The sequence below is a fragment of the Sinocyclocheilus anshuiensis genome, unplaced genomic scaffold, assembly GCF_001515605.1.
Source record: "Sinocyclocheilus anshuiensis isolate Anshui unplaced genomic scaffold, SAMN03320099.WGS_v1.1 scaffold238, whole genome shotgun sequence".
Taxonomy (NCBI): domain Eukaryota; kingdom Metazoa; phylum Chordata; class Actinopteri; order Cypriniformes; family Cyprinidae; genus Sinocyclocheilus; species Sinocyclocheilus anshuiensis.
The window spans coordinates 1,532,555-1,548,898 of NW_015547674.1; the positions used below are offsets into that span (position 1 = coordinate 1,532,555).

At 36.5% G+C, this 16,344-nt stretch overlaps 1 protein-coding gene across 1 annotated transcript in view; it reads right to left on the reverse strand.

The window, feature by feature from the left end:
- The window catches only part of LOC107702891 (disks large homolog 4-like), a 113,914-nt gene that overhangs the window by 61,695 nt on the left and 35,875 nt on the right, over window positions 1–16,344 (reverse strand). The window contains exons 2-3 of the mRNA XM_016505332.1: window positions 15,557–15,718; window positions 6,210–6,266 (exon numbers count right to left, since the gene is read on the reverse strand). Of these exons, the coding sequence (XP_016360818.1) occupies window positions 6,210–6,266; window positions 15,557–15,718 (219 nt within the window). The remainder of the gene's footprint in view (window positions 1–6,209; window positions 6,267–15,556; window positions 15,719–16,344) is intronic.

The window sequence follows — 16,344 nt, forward strand, 5'->3', positions numbered from 1 at the left end:
TCATTATTACGAGTGGGAAACTCGACATTTTCTTTAAGCCTCGAGTTTCCGAGTTGGGGGCGTGTCAATGAGAAACATAGCGGAATCGATGGCTGCAACGTCTGTAGTTGACGGTCAATTTTTGTTTAAATTGATCGTTTTGATGAAGTTTTTCAGATTAAAGTGGCTTCATAAATTACTTTTTAAAAATATTAAAAACGCAAAACACACCTGATGCGAATTCTTTGCTCTTCATTTTCTATAAGCAGAGTTAACAGACCCTGTTGTATTTTCTTGTAATTTATTAACAGAATGTACACCGCCATCTTGTGCCGACTAAACTGACTTGAACGCACCTGACGTCGTAATTACAACTTGTCAACTTGTAAGTACGAACGTCCAAGGAGGACTTGAACGCAGCAGTAGACAGCGTCGTGAATTAAGAGTTAACTGTTAACATAACCTGCAAAGTTCGCCGGCGGCTTCAGATTGCTATTTCACATTCACAGCACGTTAAAACATCACACTCTTACTTGATCTGGACAAACTGTGTATCATTAGAAAGATTGAAGACACCAGCTTCGATATTTGACTGCTGTTTATGATAAAACTGCAGTGATGGTGATTTCTTAATTCATGTCAGGAGTGCAAAATAACCGATCGGTACTGTATGATATTTTGAATAGAATAACAACACGCATTCATATTCAGTCATGTCTGCTGCAGTTTATTTGTGTTCAGATAGCTTCACTGAACAGCTGAACAGGGGAACTGAAAAAAAAGTTTACATGGTATTTTCTTTTCGTCTTGCCTGCGTATAATGCATATTAAAGTAGTTCCCTTTCTAGCGTTCACCCTACATTGCGAAGCATCCGCAGTGGGAACTCCTCCCCTTCTCCGAAAATCCTGAAACCTTATAGGATAACGCCAGCACAATAAACTGGCCAATTGTCGCTCAGTATGCAAATCGCATGCAAATACTGATAAGCCTGCGGGCAGTATATAATGCGGTGAGAGCGATAATTGCATAAGAATGCGTTTTGAGGACTCGGAGGAGCATCCCTCGTGGCCTTAAAGGGATAGTTCACCCAAAAATGAAATTTGATGTTTATCTGCTTACCCCCAGGGCATCCAAGATGTAGGTGACTTTGTTTCTTCAGTAGAACACAAATGATGATTTTTAACTTTAACCGTTGCAGTCTATCAGTCGTATAATGCATGGCAATGGTAACAAAATCTATGAGAGTAAAAAAAACATGCACAGACAAATCCAAATTAAACCCTGCGGCTCGTGACGACACATTGATGTCCTAAGACACGAAACGATCGGTTTGTGCCAGAAACCGAACAGTATTTATATCATTTTTTTCCTCTAATACACCACTATGTCCAACTGTCTTTGGGTGCGCGCACGGCATCCGATGCGTGAGGTGTGTACGCGCTCTGGCGTAGTTTACGCAAGCGCCGGAAGTGATCTCTCGCGCGTATACATCACTCATTGTTTACACAGTGCACACATCAAATTTCATTTTTGGGTGAACTATCCCTTTAAGTGAAACCTCCACAGAGTTTTGGTCAAACCGCCCAGCACTACGTGCAGGTAACCAAGGTTACATGTTCTCTCGTACATTAGTTCTTATAAATCTTGAGTTTTTTCTCTAAAAACAAACTGGCTTGACCAACAAATATTAAGATTTAGAAATCAGAAATTTAACACAATAACTAAAATGTAATGAATGTAATGAATTATCAGTTTGAAATTCCCTCTTGCCCAGTGGTTCCTTCTTAATTTCTGAATCCTGCGGACCTTTGTGGGATTCAGAGTGAGCAAAATTAAATTCAGGTACAAACAGCAATCTACAGCATCAGGGCTTTGTAAATTAGATGCGGTTATTACCTCCCTGGATTTCCCTCTGGACTCATCTTCACTTCTATCCTTCAGCTCCTCCTGCTCTCCTTCTTCTCATCTAACATCATTTTCCACTGTAGTCCATTCACATCTCCCTCTCCTTCAATCCATTTCTAATTTTTCATTATCTCAGCTCTTTATTCACTATCATTTATAGGAAAACAGTAAGATCATTTATTAATTACATTGTTCCAAGATGCACATATTGCTGTAACTTAAGGATGCACTGCAAAGACATTTGTGCTGCAACATGAAGCCTATACAGATATACAAATGATCAAACCAACAGCCAATTAGAGTCACATGCAGAGCTGGTTATGCAACAGAGCTGCGTCTGTCCCTATAATGTTTAGAGCAACAATCACAGACTCACACATACATTCATATGCGTAAGGCACGCTGCACCTGCTAATTCATTTGACTGCCTCTTACTCCTTGCCATTAGCTTAGCTAAATCTACAGCACCATGGCAAAAGAAATAGGGAAATAATGCCTGTTATGCTTTTCTGTTATTTAGTTTTTTCTGACAAGAGCGTGACCAGAGTAGTCCATTTTCATGAACAAATGATTCTCTTAATGAATCACTGGAACAACTCAAGTCACTGCTTCAGGCTTGGAATGAAGTTTTGTGTTCAAACTTCAAACTAACCACTATTTGAGCATAGAGCTAAAAATGAAATTTCCAGCTGAACCATCTTTAATGGTTTGGAGCACAAATGGTTTGGTGTTTTAAAGAAAACACATGGCAGATTATTTCAGAATTCCAAAGAGACCAAAAGTAAAAAAAAAGTAGTTGTTTTTTCAGGACCATTTAGCCTTTTTTTTTTCACATAGCAAGTGGCAAAAACTTTACCAAGTTTCATACAATTTCGATTAAGTAAAACAAAATCTAAAAAAACTAAATGTAACATTTTATATGGTTTTAGTTTTAATTAATGACAATAATCCTAGATTGGTATGTGTAGTTTTGTAGTTAAAGAGACACATTTGGCGATTTTGGTATAATATTTAAGCATTAAATATTAAAACAAAATAGTATAAATTATTTTATATAAATGTAGATTTAGCTTCAGGTCACAAAAAAAATAAATAAAAATTGGACCACAAAAAAACACGATTGACCAACAAAATCAAGTCTGTCTGTCTATCTATCTATCTAGTTATGATTACATAATTCGCTTGTACTCATTCAATCCATGTTCTCTGTGGATGAGTGTTCAGGGTTTGCTGGTTCCTGTATCCCACTGTGACTCAATAGATGTGAGTGTGTGTGAGTGCATGTGTGTGTGCGTGCGTGCGTGCGTGTGTGAGTGTGAGTGTGAGTGTGTGTGTGTGTGTGTGTGTGTGTGCTCACTTTCTCCTCATCTCACTACCCCTCTTCCTACAGCCTGTCATTTAGAAATGGAAAAGAGTCAGAGAGAGAGAGAGCAGAGGAAAGCTCAGGATGATTTCACTTGCCTTCTTGGCACTTCAAACGTGTTAATATCAGCAGCAGCAGTCCCGTTGCTATGGACACCAGAATCTAACCGTCTCAACCTCCTGTTTGAAATGTTCGTGAGTGCTGTGTGTCCATATGGGAAAGATCCTATTTCCACAGTCAAATCTACTTCATATCTCAGCTGTTTCTCCTACACAGCAGTGAGATTAAGGCGAGACACTCTGGGTTAACCACAGTTTTTTCATGCACTGGTCAACTTTGAAATTTGAGGTGATTTTGCCTCCGTTAGAAATGGAAAGAAAACATCCAAAATACACATTTAAGTGTTTATTTTCTTACACTTCACATCTTGTAGATTTAAATTACAATACATATCTTTAAAGGCCATGAGTTTTTCTCATGCACTTTTCTCCACTTCAGCAGCACTTACATACACCAAACTTTACAGTTTTTGACACTGTAAAAAATTATGTTCAGTGGCATGCCTTAATTTATATATATTTTTTGCGTATAATTGACTTGGTTGTACAAGTCATTTCAACTTAAATTACATTAAACCGACTTAAAAATCTAGTTGAATTTCATAGGCCTATAACTTGTGAAAAAGTTAAGATGAGTTAAAGTTATGTAAAAACATAAGTTGCCATGACTTACGGATCATATCATTGTTTTACAGTATCAATATTCTTAAGGTGATATTGATTTATATGCATTTTATCCCTAAAATTAATTAAATTAAAAATTAATTTGATTTTAGATTGTTGACAGCATTTTTACCCTATTCACTTGTGGAGTCTTGCCTAAAACAGCAAACAAATCAAACCTCCTGCTTCTCAGATTTTTCTCTTTAGGAAAAGATCCCTAAGTTTCTTCTAAAAGATCCCAACGTCTCAAACCGTGCTCAGGTCTGCCAGGATAACAAAATCAACCGAGAGTCTGAAATGACAATATGAACTCCTGAACCAAGTGATCTAACTTTATCTGGCTCTCAAGGATTGCACATTTGTGTCTATTTCTATATCCTTTAAGGCATTTTAGAAGAAACAAAGTAGATACTTCAGTGAAACATAATTGTTTGAAGCATAACAAGCTCAAGTTTCCTGCCACTGGCTAATCAGTTCCTGTATATATATGTAACCCCTCTCTCCCGGGTCCTCACCGCCACACCTCGTTCTTGTTCCGAGTGGGTCTCAAACCCTGGTCTCCGGCATGGGAGGCGGACGCACTAACAAGGAGGCTAAAGACTGCAGTCTCTAGCGTCAGTCGCTAGTGCGTCTCTTGAGATCAGGGGAGTGAGGTTTACCTGCACAGCACTTACTCGCTGGCCTCCGTTACACTCACCCACCATCATTGCAGTGTTTTCAAATAACTTGCATATTTTGAAGGATGAAATCAAACAGAGATCTCTCACACACACTCTTTGTTTCTCTACTTGCATAACTGAAGCAGGATCATTAAACAAGATTATCTGACAAACTGTTCATCAGTAGATTAGCATTTTAATAAAAACTGAAGTCTGGCCATCCCATACGCAGACGTTAGGTTACATATGACTATAAGCAGAACCTGAAGAAAACAACACTGTTCTGGGCAGATATACGAGCTGTCAGAAATAATAGGCTGAAACTGCAGAGAGAATATAAAAGTGTACCTGTATGGATAAACCGGTGTGTGTGTGTGTGTGTGTGTGTGTGGTTTAAAGTTGATACTGTGCAGCAGAGTGACGAGTTTGCTGATATTACCGCAGTGGATGTGACAGCACAGAGAAAATGATGACTTCAGGCGACAGAGAAATACCATATAGAAATATGATGGAAGCCACTGTAAAAACAAGCTGACATGCAATAGTAAAAATAAAAATAGTCTTCATCCATTTAACTTGTCACAACAATTTATGTCATTTCCACTCGACGAGTTATGACTTTCAATTTGATTTTCTTCATCAGTAAGTAAATTTTGCAGTGGTCAAAAAGAGCAATGGCCTTGGATCGATTTTAATTAGGCAGCAATTAAATTTGACTGGGTTCATTGTTTTTAAAGTGGTGTGTGTGTTCAATGTCATTGGTCCCATCATCAATCCATGCAGTATACCTACATTATACATACAGTATACTTGCATAGGGTGATCAAATCTCATCCGCTTGATTGCTTGTATCATCACAAAATGTAACTATATTATCCACCTGCTCGAATCGACTGTAAGTCGTGACTATATTAAGATATTATAAACATTAACATCATGTTTTTCTGTAAAGCTGCTTTGAGTTTTGTGTATTGTGAAAAGAACTATATAAATAAAACTGACTTGAATTTGACTTGACAATTTGATGACGCAGTTCAGTGACCTTTATCAAGATAATAACAATTAAACAATCATGATGATGCCACTGTGAAGAACAATGTCACAAAGAAAGTGTCATTCATGCTTTTTTCCAATAACTGTTGTCAAAATGGCAATTTGTCCTCAAACCAGGGGGCCTCGGCAAATTATTCAATTATTTAAAATAACAATAATAATACATATTAAAAAAATAATAATTAAAAGGATAAATCTAAACTGAAATAATTTTTTTTACTGTTATTTTGTTGATCATTTTAAAAAACTGAACCAGAATCTATATATATATAATTTAAAGGTTTAAATACTAAAAATCAAGATGGAAACTGAAATCTTGTTTTTCTCCTAAATAACCACTGCTATTTGTGGTATATGAAACCATCAAGATGGGGATGTGAGTTATCTGTGAGTTATTTCCATGGTTGTTATGATTTCATATGGCTGTCGTTGATGAAATGGCATGGAAAAGGATGAAATGATCACATAACTACAGGTGCAGTTCTGCTTCCCGGACAGCAGGGGCAGCAAAGCATCGGTGTTCTTACCAGTGTGGAGACCGCAGAGGTGTACAGAGGGGTTTGACCAGAGGACAGCAACACTGGCTGTGAAAAAACAAAAACAGGAGAGGAGAGCGGATAACTCAACAACAAAACCACAGGATAAAATAAAAAAACATCAGAACGGAGCCTTTGATATATACAACTGGGGTGTAAAAATGCACTGATGCACTGAATCTGCTATCTACAGTAATAATATAAATTCAATACATTGATTATGGATTTTATCATTACCATAATAGTCACATTTCATGCTGAATCTTATAATTTAGTAAAGGAATCATTGTATTTAGTGAATTTAATGACCTATTTAGAGAACTGTCTTGTGAAATGAACTGAAATCTTAAAAGAAATTCCCAGTTAGTGTTTCGCTCTTCTGAGCTCAATAAAGCATGGCATCCCATCAAAGGCTCTGTACTGGGGACAGAAAAGCAAATGGGATATAATTGGGGGAAAAAAGGATCTACAGGAGACTGACATGAGAGTCCTGGAGGTGCTGTTTTTGCGTCTCATGCAGTGAATGTAAATTAGATTAGTTAAGGAAACGGGAAAGTGAAAACAGACCCAAAAATTGAGGAGGACATGCGCAGGTTCATTTAAACTATGCAGTACATGTTTATGTCCCATCATATGTATTTATATTGGACAGATTTTTAAAAATGGAAATCATACTTTGTATGAAAAAAAAACTATGATAAAGCATATATGTCTTGTAGAAAGTTTGTTTCTTCGTGTGAACAGTTTTGGTTTGTTTCTTACAAACACGCAGCTTTTCTCTTCTCAAGATGTTAGCTGATTGACTGTAGTGGTGTGGATTACGTGTGGATTATTGTGATGTTTTTATCAGCTGTTTGGACTCTCATTCTGACGGCACCCATTCACTACAGAGCATCCATTGCTGAGACACTGATGCAATGCTACATTTCTACAAACCTGATGAAGAAACAAACTCATCTACATCTTGGATGGCCTGAGAACGAATACATTTTAATTTTTAGGTGAACAATATTCAAGCATATACAGTTTTTTTTACAGGTGCTGCATAAAAGGAATTGGAAAAAAAGTAGAAAGGAATAAAAGGACAAGTAAAACATACTATAAGAGTACAGTCTGCACTATGTTTGCTTCCCCTTTATAGAGAAACAGCATCATCACAGTATAACCTGGAACTGTCCTCAGTCCTGAAAGCTAAATGCTGTTCTATGCATTAACAGCAGATGGCGACGTTGTTCAGTTTTGAGTGATTAAATCGCTTCAGGTATTGCTTGAAAAATCCTTTACATGTATGAAATGTTGTGCTTTCCAAAAATAAACTCTGAAGATAAGAGCTCTCAACAGGCAGATGAAAATCTCATAGTACACATTCCTCGAGGCTGCAAGATGATCGCTCGCTCCTTCTGAAGCCCTTGAGACTCATTCCTGACCCAAATCCATCCTGAGAGCCAAATGATTGAAAGATTCCCACAGGAATGTGCATCTCATTTTCTCCAATTCCCTGCTCCTTTATTCACAGAGGCATAAATACTGTCAAACACTCCAGAGGTTTGCTGAAGTTCAACAATAAAAATATTACTAATTCAACCAAACGTTATGCATTTTATTAGACAGATGGCTGATCTGTCAGAATACCTCATTCTAATTGGCTGATTCTAGCATTGTTCTGTTAAATATTTGTGCAAAATGATCACTAAACTGACCGCTGTCCATCAACCAGCCTTTATCCATCTGTTAAAACCTAAAAGTAACTAGTAAAAAGTTACAAATTAAAAGTAAAAAGTAATGCACATATATGGAAAGCACAGAAGTTTTAACAGTTGGATAAAGGCTGGCTGTCTTGACAGAGAATACTGTAATAATATTTAATAACGTACATGATACAGTATGTATGTCGTACAGAGTAAGAACGCAGCTCTAAACACAAGTGTTTTATAAAATATGAAAAATCCTAATTATTCAATATCTTAATGGTCTATTGACAATTATTCTTTATTTGAACCCAAATATATGCACTAATCTATCCTACTGGCAGATATCGTTTAATGTTTAGAATATATTCCATTTAACAAAATACAAAAAAACATTTCATTTGTTAATATAAAAAAATCAAATAAAATACCTTAAAAATAAAATACCTTAAATGCTGATTTAACACCCATTGATCTCATAGCATTTCTATTTCTATAGCAATTCTAATTGTAGTGTAAATGCATTCATGCCACCTCTGAACAGTCTGTGTAAATATACATAAATGCCACTTTGGATGCAGCTTCTAAAAAAATAATGTTATTGCCACATTGTAGCCTTAAAACTTTATGTGTAATAAACTGTATGTTGAATCAAAATATTTCTTTCTAAAGGATTTTTTTTAATTGTCTATTCATTTGATGCTTTTCACATTTAACATAATAATGATCTTTTGTGGGTAATTTCTCAGCCCAAACTGATGTGTGATTAATTTGCCAATAATTCAATTAATTAACTGGTACATCATGTAATTAATTAGATTACAAATTTTAATCACTTGACAGCCCTAATTATTTTGCTTCTTGTCACATTAGCAACATGCTAACATCAAACTCAGGTCTCTTGTGCGCTATTTGTGCGACAGGCACAGACTTGATGTAGATTGTAGACTTTTGCTTCTTCCCATTGAGGCAGATTGACATTGTTTTTTTTGTACATTGTCAAATGTTTTGGTGATCTCTGATTAAAAATCATTGCAGAGCAAATGTATCAATATCAAGGCACATATTAAATATTGTCATAAAATTTAAAAGTACTGACATTTTTTCAGCAACATCAAATGAATGTAATATGAGGCTTGTTGTGGAGGTATTGAATTATTTGTTTTATTTGTACTGGTTGAATACTAGCAGGAATAGCAGAAGGAGGCATGCAGGAGCTCTGATGTGTCATATGACCACATGAAAGTGATTCATACTGTGTGTGTGTGTGTGTGTGTGTGTGTGTGTGTGTGTGTCATGCAAAGTGAACAGCATGTAACACAAATATAAGCCATGCTAAGACATAAGGACATACATACTGTACATCTTACATACTGTAGATCCCATATCAGTATCATATTACATATACAAACAAAAATTGAAACAAATTCGAAAAAATACTTACAAATCTCCACCTTCATTTATCTAACTACATCCACTGCCTTGCATATTTGTGTAAATAGAAATGAGTAGCAGTTACAAATGCATCGATTTCAAAAATGAAAACTGAATGCACTGATTACAGAATTTAATAATTATTATAATTATATTATAATTATAATAAATATGACTATATTCAGCATGGTTTTGAAAATACGTACAAATTTCATGATGCACTGAATAATTAAATCATCAACATAATAATGAGCACTGATAATGATAATTTTGCTAATTAGATTTGTTTGTATTGCACTGATACTGTAGATATTATTGAAGCACTAAAAAACATGTATGTGGATGTCTGCGTGCTGTGTTTCACAGGCATGTTTCACATGAAGACAGATGGTACCACAGAGATAGAGCAAAGCTAGGAGGAGTGGTTTGCATTCTGACCTTCATATCCAGCCAAACACCCTTGACACACTGAACACAACTAACATGAGCATGTAAATGAGCTTCATGCTAAAGTGATTTTACACCAAACATATTAGCCAGCTGCTAAGATGCATAAATAAGAACATATGTTACATATGTTTGTGTGCTTCACTCCAGGTATTATGGTTCATCATCTGCCGTGGATACTGACATGATTATTAAATGGTGGCTTGTTTCCCTCATGCCTGTTAAATTATTTACAAGGTTAGTCGAAATCTCATAAGTCATGTCGAAATGTCGAAGTCGAAATGTCACAAGTCATTCATAAGAAATGTCATGTTCTTTTTTACGCCATTTTCAAGGTAAGCTGGACGCTTTATGTGGGACATTTGGTGCAGAACTGACCACATCTACTTGTGAGCTAGCTCGGTCTATTCAAATGCTTGATAACTTCTCCTTGACTAATCCCACCTTAATTAGTGAAATAATACTGAAATCCAATTCTTCTTCCTGCCGGGCTGACCCTGCACCAACATTCCTTTTGAAACACTGCACCTCTGTCATTTCTGCTCCAATTTCACATCTTGTAAACATGTCTCTTATCTCTGTAACTGTTCCAGTTTCACTTAAAACTGCTGATGTCACTCCTATTCTCTAGACCCACCTGATTACACTAATTGTCATCCAATCTCCAACCTACCGTTTGTTTCAAAAATCATGCTAAAGGTTGTTGCCGCTCAATTGCAGTAATTTCTAGCTCTCAATGAACACTTTGATATATTTCAGTCAGGTTTTCATTCGCAACACAGTACTGAAACTGCTCTAGTAAGGGTTATAAACAACCTCCTCCTTTCTGGTGATTCGGGCAATCTTTCTATACTTCTACTACTCGATCTCAGCTCAGCTTTTGATACCGTCTCTCATAAGCTATTACTCATGCGCCTCTCAGAGATTGGCATCTCAGGAGCTGCGTTATCCTGGTTTTCCTCATATTTGACAAACAGACAATACTACATCACCATACATAACTATAAATCTCCCTCTGTCCCTCTTAAACAGGGTGTGCCACAGGGCTCAGTCCTAGGGCCATTATTATTTATTGTTTATATTATGCCCCTCGGACAAATTATTCGCCGCCACGGTTTACAGTACCACTGCTATGCTGATGATATTCAGATATACACTTCCTGCCGACCTGACTCTATTCACCAGACTGCATCTCTATTGTCATGCGTCAATGAGTTAAAGACCTGGCTTAGCTCCAACTCTCTCAGTTTGAATTTGACTAAAACAGATATCTTACTTGTCAGGCCCCCAACTCTAACAAAACACATAACAAATGCCCCTAGATTTGACCTTGAAGCCACATCAATTATTCCATCTGCCACAGTCAAAAACTTAGGTATCATTCTTGACTCTTCTCCAAACCTAGATGCTTAAATTAGTAAGCTCTCCAAAGCTGCATTTTTTCAACTTCGCCCGTATTGCCAAACTGCGTTCCTTCATCAGCCCAAAAGATGCTGAATTACTAGTACATGCATTAATCACATCTCGCCTTGATTACTGTGATGCTCTTTTTTCCGGATTACCAGTAAGCTCCATCTCCCGATTGCAATATATTCAAAATTCTGCTGCGAGAATGCTAACTTACACTAAATGGTCTGTGCATATCACTCCTATTCTATTCAACCTCCATTGGCTACCTGTGTCCTCTCGTATCATTTATAAAATTATTCTGCTTACCTTTACGTCACTCCATGGACTTGCACCTACTTATCTCTCTGACCTGTTTTCTCCATATATTCCCTCTCGTCCACTTCGATCATCTGGAGGTGAACTTCTTTGTGCTCCGAGATTATCATCTATGGGAGGTAGATCTTTCTCTGTTGTGGCTCCTAAACTTTGGAACACATTGCCCCTGGCTCTTCGACAATAACCACACTCCACGAATTTAAGCCAATATTACCAGTTATAATGTTTTTTTTTGTGTGTGTGTGTGTGTGTGTGTGTGTGTGTGTGTGATTGTGATTATGATACTGTATTATTACTGTGGTATACAATTGCACGTTCTGGACTTGGCAAATGTCTTGTCCATCTATGTATGACATGATTGTTTATTTGCTTTTGTCATTGTGAAGCGTCCTTGAGCTTGGTAAAGGCACTATATAAATTAAACTTGTTTAATTTATACATTAAATTATTATTATTATTATTATTATTATTATTATAAGTATATTGTGTGTCAGTATTTTGGCCTCTCACATATATTTGCATACATAGTCAATGTTCAGCACTAATACTCAAAAATTGTCTTTCTTCAAAGGATATTTTCGCATGAATTGCTCGAAAAATGAATGGCATCATAAACTGAGAACAATAAAAACATCCTGTAAGTTTCAGAACTCAAAACTTTCTCATTAGTCTAATAACAGCTTTTATTAACCAATACCGAATTTCCACTGCAAAGGAGGCAAAGAAGCACTTCTGAAGTGGTAATTAGCCATCTTTACACGGAGAGTTTAATGCTGCTCAGAGGTGGCATGAATGCATTTAAATAGCAATTATAACAGCATATTGTTGTATTAGGGGCCGAGGAGGCTCAAAGCAGGAATAATTTAGTCTGGCTTTTATTCAGCATTGCGTCTTTACACAGAATTTTGAGCAGGCACAGAGCAGCCTTAACTAGAGTTCACCTGATTGATTGGTTTTGCCGATTAATCGGCACCGATAGTTGATTGCTGGAACTATCGGTTATTGGCAAAAACTGATCTGTGTTTGCCATCAAGACTGAGTGGGCATAGACATTATTAGGTCGCCGTGATTTTGCCAAGTAAAACATGTTCCTGAATCAACATCTTTTGTTGATCCTGGATCGGCATTACAGTCCAAAAATATAGACTTAACCCAATCCCTACCCCTAAACCTAACCCTACCCATAATTTATTCCTAAAATCCGGACAATAACCACACTCCACGAATTTAAGTCTAAACTCAAAACCTATATGTTCAACCAATATTACCTGTTATAAAGTTTTTTTTTGTGATTGTGATTTGATACTGTATTATAACTGTGGTATGCAACTGCAACCGCACGTTCTGGACTTGGCAAATGTCTTGTCCATCTATGTATGACATGATTGTTTATTTGCTTTTGTCATTGTGAAGCGTCCTTGAGCTTGGTAAAGGCACTATATAAATTAAACTTGTTTAATTTATACATTAAATTATTATTATTATTATTATTATTATTATTATAAGTATATTGTGTGTCAGTATTTTGGCCTCTCACATATATTTGCATACATAGTCAATGTTCAGCACTAATACTCAAAAATTGTCTTTCTTCAAAGGATATTTTCGCATGAATTGCTCGAAAAATGAATGGCATCATAAACTGAGAACAATAAAAACATCCTGTAAGTTTCAGAACTCAAAACTTTCTCATTAGTCTAATAACAGCTTTTATTAACCAATACCGAATTTCCACTGCAAAGGAGGCAAAGAAGCACTTCTGAAGTGGTAATTAGCCATCTTTACACGGAGAGTTTAATGCTGCTCAGAGGTGGCATGAATGCATTTAAATAGCAATTATAACAGCATATTGTTGTATTAGGGGCCGAGGAGGCTCAAAGCAGGAATAATTTAGTCTGGCTTTTATTCAGCATTGCGTCTTTACACAGAATTTTGAGCAGGCACAGAGCAGCCTTAACTAGAGTTCACCTGATTGATTGGTTTTGCCGATTAATCGGCACCGATAGTTGATTGCTGGAACTATCGGTTATTGGCAAAAACTGATCTGTGTTTGCCATCAAGACTGAGTGGGCATAGACATTATTAGGTCGCCGTGATTTTGCCAAGTAAAACATGTTCCTGAATCAACATCTTTTGTTGATCCTGGATCGGCATTACAGTCCAAAAATATAGACTTAACCCAATCCCTACCCCTAAACCTAACCCTACCCATAATTTATTCCTAAAATCAGAGGGAAATGATACATGCCTTTCAAAACAGCATGTTTCATAGAGAGGGCCAAAAACAAGACAGAGAATACTTCTAGGGGTGTACAATATAAACAAAAATTGATAGGCCTAACTTAATATTTTTGGGGATTTTTTCAATAACGGTAATTAAACAATATTTTGACTGGTTTAGGCCTGTCATGGATAAACAAATATGACACTAAAACTACCAGTAGGTGGCAGCAAGTCCCTGACTTAATGAGTGATTCATTGAATTATTAATTCAAATGATTCGATTATAAAGCAACTGCCTTTATGAATGGATCATTGAATCACTGACTGTACTTTGGCTGTATGCTGCACACTTAGGTAAATGTACAATCTGGACCATCTTGGTCTTCAATGCATGCAGAACATATTGTACATACCGTATAAATAGTGTAAAAATAGAACAAATAACACGGTACTGTGCCAATCTGTGCACTGTATGTGAGTCTGTGTTGAGAAATTACGCAAGACGGAAGTGTGTGTGTGTTTAATGTGCTGGAGAGTCCAGAGTGATTGGATGGGTTTGATCTGCCTACACACAGCAGAGGTGTACAGAACTCACGTAGAGTCACACACACACCTACTGAAGCCAGAGGAAATGGGGAAACCAGGCAGGAAATGAACACAGAGGTCAGACGGAGAGACGGTAAGACACAGAGAGGAACAGAAGAGTAAAGAAATAGTACAGAAGAGCACACGGCTGCCATAGAGGTATACAGCACTGTAGACCAGGCCATGAGAGAATTCAGACACATAATCATAATGCAATGGATCGATTGTGTGGATAACTCATGGAAAACATGAACATTTTCTCAAAGACAAAGAGAACAGAGATGATACACACACACACACTCAGTGAATAAGTATTATATTATACAGTGGTTTATCCGAGTATGTTGGCAAGTGAACGTCTCAAATTACATCTCTTCAACATCGCAATTGTTTCTACTAGACAAAAACAAGAGCAAATGGAGAGCATATGCTGCAAATGTACTCAAGTGCATGAATACCAAATTTACGATCAATATGATTCAGAAATGAACATTTCGTGTGAATTTTCACATACAAAATCCAGTCATTTCAATAGGTATGCATGCTATAAGGAATTTTGCTAGAGGACACAAGATTTCCCCACACAGATTTCACATCTGGAAATTCATGCAAATTCCCATGTTGACTAATAGAGGTTAAGTGTTTTGTGAGTTGTGCTTCATACATCACTACACTATTGACAATAGGTAGGCCTTTTCTGCCTACAAAAACTAAAACTATTAAAAATGGTTTTGTTCATTGAAATAAAGCTGAAATAAAATGGAATATAAATATTAGATAAAAACAATTAACTGTTAAAAAAAAACTAAGAAACAAATATTAGAAATTTTGCTTCAGCAACTAACTGAAATAAAATATGCTTAAGTTGTAGCAAAACAAAAATGTAAAAAGGACAAAAGCACATAGCAAAATTACTAAAGCTTAAACTAAAATTAAAATGAAAAATGAAAATATAAAAATAAAAGCTAATTAAAAATATTAATAAATTACCGTATATAAATAATAGTAAATAACTGTTTATTATATTGCAGTATAATCTTATTGTTTTCCAGTGAATGACTGCATCTATTTCTCCTGAGGGAATAGAACAGAATAGAATAGAATAGAATAAAATACTCTGCTAGGTCTCCTGAGCTTAGAAAACAGCAACACCTCAACAATAAAATCTTACTCTGGGAAAGTATTATAATATAAGTACAGTATTAACAGCACAATCCTGTGTGTGTGTGTCCGTACCTTTATTGGTGAGATGTGTGTGTGTGGGGCGTAACTGTGCATGGTGTCCATGGCAGCCAGGTTCTTATCACTCATGTGAAGCATCTCAGCACTCTTGCTGTGAGCCAGGTGGGCGGGGCTGTGCTCCAGGGGCGGAGTCTCTTCATCCTGATACCGATATTTCTACAGAGAAAACAAGAGACAAAGAGTCACATACTCAAACCACATTATGTTTAGTTCACATGAAATAAAAAGAAAAAAGTCTACTAATTTCTGCAAATGCAAATGCAGATTTATTTGGCACAAGACACGACATGACCCTGAAGACAGTTCTTAAGGTAAACTGATTCATCCATTTCTCATCTCTTTCAAGCCCTTCTTTCTCTCGTCTGCAGCTGCACACTGAAGCAGCAGATAAATTAAAGATCAGAAGACTTCCTACAATCAAAGCTCACGGAACGGTGAATACCAGCTGGATTGAAAACATTACAACATTTATTACCGCTAATGCTCAAAAAATTTAAAGCTTTATGACAAAGTCAAAAACATAAAGGTGTATAAAAGATTAAAAATGCCACTGGCAGAAAAAAACACACACAATTCTAAACAAGTCTCACCTTATAATTAAAGAAATAGTTCACTCCAAATTGAAAATTTGCTGAAAATGTACTTACTCTCAGGCCAAATATATAGATGAGTTTGTTTCTTCATCTGAACAGATTTGGAGAAATGCATAATTTCATCACTTGCTCACCAATGGATGCTCTGCAGTGAATGGGTGCCGTCAGAATGAGAGTCCAAACAGCTGA